At 31.8% G+C, this 10,279-nt stretch overlaps 1 protein-coding gene across 1 annotated transcript; it reads right to left on the minus strand.

Moving 5' to 3' along the window:
• Window positions 1-1,249: 1,249 nt before the first annotated feature.
• LOC114295945 (UPSTREAM OF FLC protein (DUF966)) lies at window positions 1,250-5,226 on the minus strand. The gene is made up of 5 exons (XM_028240237.2): window positions 4,934-5,226; window positions 4,773-4,842; window positions 4,575-4,687; window positions 3,629-4,460; window positions 1,250-1,702 (listed from the first exon to the last, which is right to left on the minus strand). Exons 1-5 carry the CDS (start codon window positions 5,124-5,126, stop codon window positions 1,570-1,572), a joined length of 1,341 nt encoding a protein of 446 aa, XP_028096038.2. The 5' UTR covers window positions 5,127-5,226; the 3' UTR covers window positions 1,250-1,569.
• Between the last annotated feature and the right edge of the window lie 5,053 nt (window positions 5,227-10,279).

Consider the following 10,279-nt stretch of genomic DNA (forward strand, 5'->3'; position numbering starts at 1 on the left):
ATTATGCAACATATTTTTCCATAATTATACGAACATTCTTGATCAATTAGATCAAACATTCTTTGTCTATTATAAAACATAAATATTTTATTTTTTAACAAATTACAAATACATCATAAGATTTGTTTAAAATATGAATTGGTCTTATAATACTATAAATAAGTCCCATATTTTGGACTTGTAATTTATATAGTTCCATATTTTTTTTCCTTGTGATCCATTTAGTCCTTTTTGGATATATAATGACTCATTTTCCCTCCACATTAGAGTGTCACTTTTAGAAAAAAAAAAATACACTAAAAAGTTTTTTAGTGTCACATAGTGTCGCATTTGATAAAAATACACTAAAGAGTTTCTAATTTTTTTAGAGTGTTACATGTCACGTTTGGGAAAATACACTAAAGAGTTTTAAATTTTTTTTAGAGTATCACATGATACCTATCACGTTGTCACGTTTGAAAAAAGTACATTAAAAAGTTATTTTTTTTTTTTTTTTGAAGTATCACATTATACTCGTTACGTTGTCACATTTGGAAAAAGTGCACTAAAAAAAATTTTTTTTTTTTTTTGGGAGTAAAAGTTTTGGAGTATCATATCATACCCGCCACGTTGTTACATTGGGAAAAAGTACACTAAGGAGTTTTAAATTTTTTTGGAATGTCAAATTAATACTTGTCACATTAATAAAATGATATAGTTATCCACCAAAACAATACCAAAATAAAAAATAGGACTATACGGAAATAAACTCTTTACTAATAAGACTTTAATAGATCAACAAAACAAAAATTTGAGACTAATTAAAGTACTTGTTTGTAAAATATGATTTATTGGTAAATATCCTAAATTTTAATTTAACACAATATTCACGGAAAAAAACTATTCTCCTATGCAATAATAAATTATCAAAATTGTTTATTAAAAAAAAATTCTCATATCATTAAAAACTATTAATTGACTTAATGATTTATTTATTAACAAAATTCTTAACTAAAAAATATTTTTCATACAATTAAAATTTGTTAATTAACTTATTAATAAAATTAGTCATTTATTATGCAAGTACGATTTATATATTAATAAAATTAGACATTTATATATATATATATATATATACATATATATTTATGTATTTTCTTCTACTTCTTCTGCTTCTCATTAATAAATTCCTCACTATTAATCTCCTCATTATAAATCCCTTCTATTTTATCTACGAAGATAACCGCCCAAGTGATATGGCTGGCTGACATGTATTAAGATCATCATCAATTAACATTAAGCACCAAAAGTCAAAACTATCATACCACCCCACCTGCACTGCACCTATATGAACAGAGTGCCATGGCCCTTTCACCATTCCAAATGTTTCTCGCTTTTTCCATTTTTTTTTTCCTTTTACCTTTCTCAGTTAATTCTTCTTGCTCTACTAGGATAGGAACCCTATATATAAATGGAAGATGATGATAACTGCGACAAGTCAAATCCACAGCAAATAAATACCCCTTCTTCACAATTTACTACTACTACTAGTCACTCCAACAACTCTTTTTAACTGATGAGACATTGCTATCATTTCTTGGGGTGTTTTTTAGTGGATGACATTTTATTAATGGGAATGCACTTGCCTTTCATCTTTGGTTTCTCTCTTTCAACTTCTTCCTTCTCCACTGCTTCTTCTCCCACTCCTCCTGCCTTGCAACTCCTGCTTCCATTCAAAACACACAGTTATATATATATATATACAGTAAAATGAATTTTACTTAAAATTATTATAATAGAAGTTTATCAGAATGATGTATAATGATTTTTCTAAAATTTAATTTTGTACCAAATATATATATATATATATATATATATGAGGTTTACTGTATATTACCAGATGAATTTCATTATTTTTCACCTAGCAAACTATATTTTTTGTAGAAAATCAAGGCTCTACTCTAGTAGTGTAGCAATTTTGTCGTGTGTGGTACTTATTCAAATTCTGATGAGAAGTTATTTCTTTCCCATAATTCTCGAGTTTGGTGAATTGTCTTTGATGTAAATTGGATGATCAAAATTGGTACTTTATCTCGGGGGGTTTTCATCATCCAAAAGAAGTCTGGCAATAAACAGAGGGTTATTAAAAGAATTCAGAACAAGTATGAAAATAACAGCTCCATAGATACATATAAATTAAGAAAGATTCGTACAGTCTTTACATGTATTGGGAAATTATAGGTGAGTTTAGTTTGTGTTTGTTGAATAATTTTTAAAATAAAAAATATGAAAACTTATTTGATTTGTCTTTTGAAAAGTTGTTTTGGAGAAAAAAATTTTAAAAAAAGTGATTGATTTGATGTGTGCGAGAAAGAGTGTGATTTTGAAAAGTAAATAACTAAATAAAAATTTTAAAAAAAAATTTAAAAAATTTATTTAGTTTAATTACTCTTAAAAATTTATTTATAAAAAAATTTTCTCAAATTTTTTTTTAAAAAACAGGTGTATTTGTACCAACAACAAAAAGTCAACCATCTGATCAACCCTATCTGAAGAGTCAGACTAGGCCGTAAGAAGGGCTTATCCACGTACAGGGGACTGTTTGTTACAGCTTTGGTCGATTATCGCTTATTTTAATTTAAGAAAATTATTTTTTAAAAAATTCTTATTTTTCTTGTTTTTTATATTTTTTTATTTTTATTAATTTTTTTTAATATTTTAAGTAATTTTTTTAATTTTTTAATATACTTAACATAAATACACTTAAAAATATAATTTTTGTAAATTTTTTTTAAAAAAATTCACTAAATATCAAAAATATAAAAAATAGTATATTTTTCGTATTTTTATATATTTATTAATTTTTTAAAATATTTTTTCACACATTTTATTTTTTAGATATATCTAAATAAAGTGTATCTAAAAAATTTTAAAAAAATACTTAAATTTTTAAAAATATTTACTAAAAATAAAAAATACGAAAAATAAAAAAATTCAATTTTAAAAAAACTTAATTCAAAAAACTGAAACAAAATAATGATTAACTTTTTAATATTTGACTAGTCAAAATTACTAGCTATAGTTGTTGAGTCAAAATCCCAAAAACTAAAGTAGCTACCATGGTAACTAATTTGATGGAGTTGAAATTTGATAATTTATTTACTATTTTAGTTAAAAAATAAAAATAACTAATTTGATGGAGATTAATGCCTTGTTTGAGAACAAGTTAATTTAGTAATTTTTTGATTATTTGACTAAAATATGACCTAAAAAAAATTAGTATGTTTGAGATGATTTTTTAATTTTTTACAAAAAATTATGCAAAAAATAGAGAGAAAAGAAAATTTTTAACTCTTTGATATGAGTTAATAATTTTTTAACTTTTTTAACAATTTTTTAATTTTTTAACTAAACGGACTGTTTCCATACGAGACTACTTCCTACACGAGGCCTAACACTCGAGAAATGACACGAATAAAAACTTTACTAAACATGGTGACATTAAATTTATTTAATTAAAATAATACTAATATTTTGGGACACATTAAAATGGAAAAAAAAGGCTAACAAAATGGAACCGAGGAAGCAATTCATAGATTTCAATTAGGGCAAGCATTAAGAAGATAAGCAAAAGTGAGTCGTCACAAACCTTTCTTCATTGTAAGAAGACGATCTCTGCAACCCTGGCTGAACCTGAACTCTCTCCTCCGCCATTGATGACTCCACAATGCTCCCACTGAAGTATTCCTTCTCTTCTCCTTGTGAGTTCCCAAACCTCGGATTCTCCGACATACACCTTATCATCTCCTCCTCCACCACCACCACCTTCGCCGCCGTCTTACACAGCACCCCTTTATGAAGACTTGTCGCCGTCCCACTCTTCCTCGGCGGCAGCGGCGGCGGCGGCGACTGTTCCTTCACGACCGGCACAGTCTTTCCTCTAAACGACGTCGACCCGCCGCAAGAAATCAATTGGAGTAGCACCGAGCCACGACTCAGTGTTGACTCAGTGGTAACTGGGTCGCCATCTTCGAATCGTTTGGATGTGTTGTTGTTGTTGTTGCTGTTGTTATTGGTGTCATTGGCTTTGTCAGAGACAACGGAAGAAGTAGCTGATGGAGGAGACGAGTTGTCTAGAGTTAACTCGGAGGTTGGGTTGTTTTTGTGAGCGGAGTCGTGTTGGTTTAACTCAGTCGCAGTCTCTTCAGTGGAAACTCCTCTAGAACACCGAGAAGAGTACTGAGTCGGAGTCACAGAGCTTGTATAGCTCGTCTTGTCCTCTTCTTCTTCTTCTTCTTCTTCATCTTCTTCTTCGTCTTCTTCTTCATTGTCCACGTCATCTTCGTCTTCATATCGATTAATGTTGTCCACTTCTTCTGGTTCAGAGTGTCGTTTTGGAGCTAAATGTTTGCGTTTTGGGTGGTTGGTGGGGTCAGGGACTTGCTGTGATCTGCTGCTAACTTCAAGTTGTTTGAATTGTTCTGAAATTATAAATAATTTTCATTTAAAGAAAATTAACAAAATTTCTAAACAAAATATAACTGTGGAGTGGAGTGGGGTGGATTAGCTAAATTTGATGAGTTTGTGAAATATACCAGTGGATCCATCTAAGAGTTCAGAGCCTTTAAGAACGTATTCAGCTCCTTCAGATGCATATATAACATCATTTTCTGATAAGTCATTCCACACATACCCATTCTTGTAGCTCCTGTAACAAACAACATTTATGAAATTAGAGAGAGAGAGAGAGAGAGAGAGAGAGAGAGAGAGAGAAATTGGAAGAATGAGTGTACCTTTTACAAGACCAGGAGTAGAGAGAGGGCATGCCTTTGCCTCTGAGAACAGTAAGGCGGTCCATTACATCTGTATAGACATTTTTTACACTCAATACTGACCAAAGATAGCCTAAAACTAAAAGCAAGAATGAACAATCTAAAAGTAATAAATAATATACCTTTGAGGCGAAGGTGTTGGTGGGAGAGATGGGTGACTTCCATGTAATGGGGGTGTTCAAGATGACCATTTCTGGAGAGGTAATAAACAACTTGAACCTTTCTCAAGGTTGGTTTCACAACCACCCTTGGCTTCACGCATACTTTGGCCCTGTCTGGACTTGTCTCTCTGCATCTCCTCCCCCTGCTTTCCATTACTGATCTTTCTTTCTTCCTTCTCTTTCTTCTTTGTCGCTTGAATGGGAAAATATAAGAGCATCCGCATCAGCATGCTCAATAAATGTAGATTTGAGTTAAGTACAGCCTTCCTTTAGTTTAGCAGCAATGCTAGGTATCATGAAAAGTCTTTTATGAAAATAGTCATGAAAAATTTGTGACCTTTGAATTACACTTACAATAAAGCACCACACACTAATCAAGCTAATCTAAGGGTCACAAATTTTTCATTATGATTTTCATGAAAAAATTATCATGATCCCTAACATTTCTCTTAGTTTAGAGCATGGATTAGCTTTTTAGTTTTTTAATTATTTAATTATTTTAATTGGAATTAAAATTTTCATTTGTGATAAGTTTTTATTTTTTATTTTTGTGAGAGAAAAAATAAAATAATTATAATTTAAATATGATATTTTATTTTATTAAATTAAAATAATTAATTTTATTCTATATAATTATTTTAGTCCAAATGAACCTGTCAAATATATCTATAATTAGCAAAAATCATAAAATAACTCAACAAATTATTTCTAAATTAATTTTTCATTAATTTTGTCACAGTAATCATTACAGATAGTGATTTATGTCTCCCGTCTTATTGATGTATTTCTCATAGGCTCCTTTGGCTAAAAAAAAAAAAAAGAAAAAAAAAAATACTACTGTTCATATGTTATAGTAATAAAATATAATACACGGACAAGAGAATCAGACAACCGATTACTGTACAACTTTTTGTTTTGTTTTATTTTTTATTTATTTATTTTTATTTTTTTTGAGATTGGAGCACAATTATTATTTTTATTTTTTTAACAATATAAAATTAAAATGTGTTATATAAGTGTATTTTTTGATTTTTTAGCTAAAAAAATAAAGAAAAAAAGATTTATATTTGAGATAATTTTTTAATTTTTTACGAAAATATGTGTAATAAAATATTATAATAAAATCAAAATATCTATTCTATCCTTGTTGATTTTTTGACTTTTAACTTTTAACTTTTTGGTAGTTGAATTCAAAAAACAAAATAATAATTTTGGTCTCTAGGCTTCCCCCACAAGCTTCTCCCAAATAGTTTAGACTTTTTAACCTTTTTAGTAATTTTTTGACTTTTGGGGATGATCTAAATAACTGTACGTTTTAACTTTTTACGAAAAATTATTCAGAAAATGAGTGTTTTAGGAAGTTGGTAAAAAGCTGAATTTTTGACTTTTTTAGGGGTTGTTTGGCAATGTTGGTTTTTTTTATTTTTTTGACTTATTTAACCTGGAACTTTTTTATTTGTTTAGTTTTCTTGTTTGGCTTTTTTGACTTTTTTGCATTGGAATGACAAAATTGCCCTTCACTTGGAAATGATGCTTTTTTGACTTTTTGTCTGTATATGAGTCAATTTGGTAATTTTGTATCAAAAGTCAGGTGTTTTGTCATTTTGTAATTTTGTAGCCTTTTTTTGTCCATATGTGCTTATTTAGTCCCAACTCAAAAATCAAACCGGGGCTTAGTCTATTTTGTTTTTTTGTAGGTGAAAAATGTGAGAGGTGATGTGACCTAAAATGAGTAAAAAGTTAAAAGTTGACTTTTTATTTTCTTTCCAAAAGACCCCAAAATAGAGAGGTGATGTGACCCAAAAAAGATAAAAAGATAAAAAAATGTAATTATATAACACACCATAAACAAAATCTAAAAAATATTAAATCAAATAGACAAAATAAGGCTGTTTTTGGTAAGGCCTAGAAACTTTGATGCCGGTCCTTGCTTTGAGTGTAGTTTTTGGTTAGTGCTTTCAAAAATTGATTCTACACTTATTTTTCAAAACACGTCTGTCTAGTCATCCTCCTAGATATCCCTCCAAACGTTCAGCTAGTTGACCGGAAAAGTGTGTATTTTTTTTTTCCTTCTTTTCTTCAGATTGATTACGATTACCAAATTGATTTCATTTTTTATGAATAAAATATACAAAGTATCTGACAAAATAACAATTCGAATTATCAAAACGAAACTATTGATATGCCCCATGGGCCCAAATAATGCCCTCCAGTTTAGATTTTGCACTAGAGAGAATCTACCACCACAATATGTAAAATAGTAATGTTAGGACCAAAAATTCAAATATAGAAAAATAATAAGAAAATTAGTCACTATAATATTTGTAAGTGTTTTTTTTTTTTTTTCAAAATTAATTTTTTTAAAAAAAATATATATTTAGAAATCAAATCCTCTCAGAACATCTCTAACTTTTTATCAAATTTGAGTAAAAATTTGATGAAAAGTTTGATATGATATCACACTCTCCAACAGTTTTCATCAATTCGGCCAATTGTCAGGTGAGAAATAGAAAATACCAGAAATCCGGTTGTCTGACAAGAAGTTTAGGCGAACGTCCAGCCCAACGGTTACTGATGTAGGCCGAAAGGTACCACATTGAGGCCACTTAAGTTACATTTTTAGTCTTTCAATTTTGTTTATTTGGTAGAGATGATGTGTTTCGTGCACTTATACAAATTTCGCAGGAAATATGAAAATTCAATCAAAAAGGTCGAGAAAGCAGATCCTCCGTACGAGAAGTGAAAAATCCGAGTTAGCCAAACCACCGCACGTGCGGCCAAGTTTCACCGCACGTGCAACCCACCACCGCTCGTGCGGCCCACATGGGCGCTCGAGCGGCCCACCTAGGGACGCGTGCACGAGATTTTTGGTCTGTTTTGTCGAGAATAAAAGAAAGAAAAATAGCCAAACCTAGGGTCGAAAATTAATTCAGAGAAAAGGGAGGCTAGGGTTCTGAAGAGGGATTTTTCTCCTAAAGCTTGAAGAACACTTCTATGGGTGCCTCTTCCTCATCTTCTTTCTCTTTCTACTCCTTCATGAGTGGCTAGTCTTCTTTTCTAGGGCTTTGATGAAACCCTAGCCATGTAATTAGGTTTTTCTTTTTGATTTTCAATTATGTAAAGGTTTGAACAATTGTATAGTGTTTTAGAAGTTTCATATATATATATATATATATATATATATATATTTGGCTTTCTGTGATTGTTGAATGTTTTCCATACAAGAGTTTTCTATTCTTTCACATTCAAGGTATAAGACGAACCAAACTACGAGAGACGAGTCATGTCACTACCTTAGTTTAGAGTGAATGATTCCTGCTACTTGAGATGGTTCGTGCTCGTGCATTGAACGTGATGATTTTCTTGTTAAACGCTTTGAACTTGTAGTTGCAAAGCATTATTCCGTTCGAATCATATCATAATTGTTTTCAATTTGAAACCCTATTTACGTAGCTTGTGGTGGACTCATTGCCCTAAGTTTTTCCCCAAATCAGTAAATCCAATTTTATTTATAAATTGTTAATTTAATTAATTAGTTTAATTTATTTGTTGTTAAATTAGGTTATGAACAACCAATCTTTTCATCAAAATTAATTTAGGAATTTAACACTTAAATTAGTTTATTTTCGCAATTGTCCCTATAGATCGATACCTGGACTTGCCATTATTCTGATAGAATTTTGTATAGTTTTATGTTTAATTTTGGTGTGTTCAACGACCCATCAAATTTTGGCGCCGTTGCCGGGGACTTCTGGTGAAATTAATTAATTTAAAATTATATTCTTATTTTAATTTTTAGTTTAGAATTTTATGCTTTTGTGTTGCTAAGTGTGCAGAGCGTTTGAAAGTGGAAACTATCACTAAAGTGCAAGCGGAGCGCAACCGAGTTTAAAAAAAAAAAAATCACAGCACTAAAGTGCTTAAATAGAAGCAAACACTCGCAAGCAAAGCACCAAAGTGCTAAAAAGAAAGACAAAGCTCAATTAGAGGTTGGAGACAACGTCTACACGTCAAGAACCCGCAAGACAAGTAAAGCGTTTTCGTTAAACCGCTGTGAATATTTCTCCCTTTGGTATTTTGTTTTCGTAACTTAGTACACAAAGTCAAAACTTTTTGAGTGTGTATGAGTAGTGTATGCACGGGCGCCGTTCTTGTCGCCCTGAATTGTGGAGTTTGGACCTTGAACTAGAAAGGACTTTTAGGAGACTTAGAGCCTTTGCCCGTGTTCCTAGGCTTGGATATTCATATTCATACATTAAGCCATTAGAGATGGAAAATCCAAATGTCCCAAATGTGCCCAACCGAACCCTTAAGGATTATTTCACACCCACTGCATATACATCACCATCATGTATCCAATTACCTAACACCACTGTTGCTCATTATGAGATTAAGTCCAACACCATACAAATGCTCCCATCATTCTATGGACTAGCTCATGATGATCCTTACAAACATTTGAATGAATTTCTGGAAATTTGCTCGACAGTGAGGATCTAGAATTTCACAAATGAGGCCCTAATGTTGCGATTGTTTCCATTCTCATTAAAGGATAAAGCCAAACACTGGTTGAATTCCTTACCTGCTAATTCAATCACAACTTGGGACCAATCACAGCAACGGTTCTTGGAGAAGTACTTTCCCATAGGTAAAACCAACCAACTTAGGCGAGCCATCACCAATTTTGCTCAAATTGATGGCGAACAATTCCATGAGACATGGGAAAGACTTCGAGACCTTTTCCAATAGTGTCCCCACCACCAATGCCTGATTGGCAACTTGTTCAAACATTTTATTACGGCTTAACTGAGCCGTACCGCCAAATGATGGAATCATCCTGTGGTGAGACATTCATGTCCAAAAATGATGCCGAGGCATGGCAATTGTTTGAGAACCTAAGTGATAATTCCCTTCACCATGCCTCCGCAGCCCGGCAAGTCCGACAACCAGTAGTTAGAGCCGCGAAAAGAGGGGGCATTTATGAGGTCGGGCAAAACCTAGAGGTAACCCAACAAGTAGAGGCATTGTCCCACAAAATGGACCAATTATTAGCTGCAGGTTATGCCCCTACCAAACAAGATCAGCCTCAATTTCACGAGGTATGTGTTATTTGTGCGAGCCCTGCTCATGACTTGAGTGAGTGCCCTTCAGCATCACAATTTCCGGAGTTAGTCCAAGAGCATGTGAACGTAGCTCAAAGATTCTCTCCAACCCGGGTAATTACCCATATTCCAATACCTACAACCCCGGATAGAGAAATCACCCTAATTTTTTATGGAGACCTCCTTCACAAGGCACTTCTTACAA

This window comes from Camellia sinensis, chromosome 1 (genome assembly GCF_055761805.1).
Source record: "Camellia sinensis isolate YWXY chromosome 1, ASM5576180v1, whole genome shotgun sequence".
Lineage (NCBI taxonomy): Eukaryota > Viridiplantae > Streptophyta > Magnoliopsida > Ericales > Theaceae > Camellia > Camellia sinensis.

Excerpts from the sequence above, each read along its gene's own strand:
- LOC114295945 (XM_028240237.2), bottom strand. The coding sequence starts at position 5,126 with ATGGAAAGCAGGGGGAGGAGATGCAGAGAGACAAGTCCAGACAGGGCC. Across the intron at positions 4,843-4,933 it reads CCAACACCTTCGCCTCAAAG|ATGTAATGGACCGCCTTACT; the intron begins GTATATTATTTA and ends ATGTCTATACAG. Across the intron at positions 1,703-3,628 it reads TCTTCTTACAATGAAGAAAG|GAGTTGCAAGGCAGGAGGAG; the intron begins GTTTGTGACGAC and ends GAATGGAAGCAG.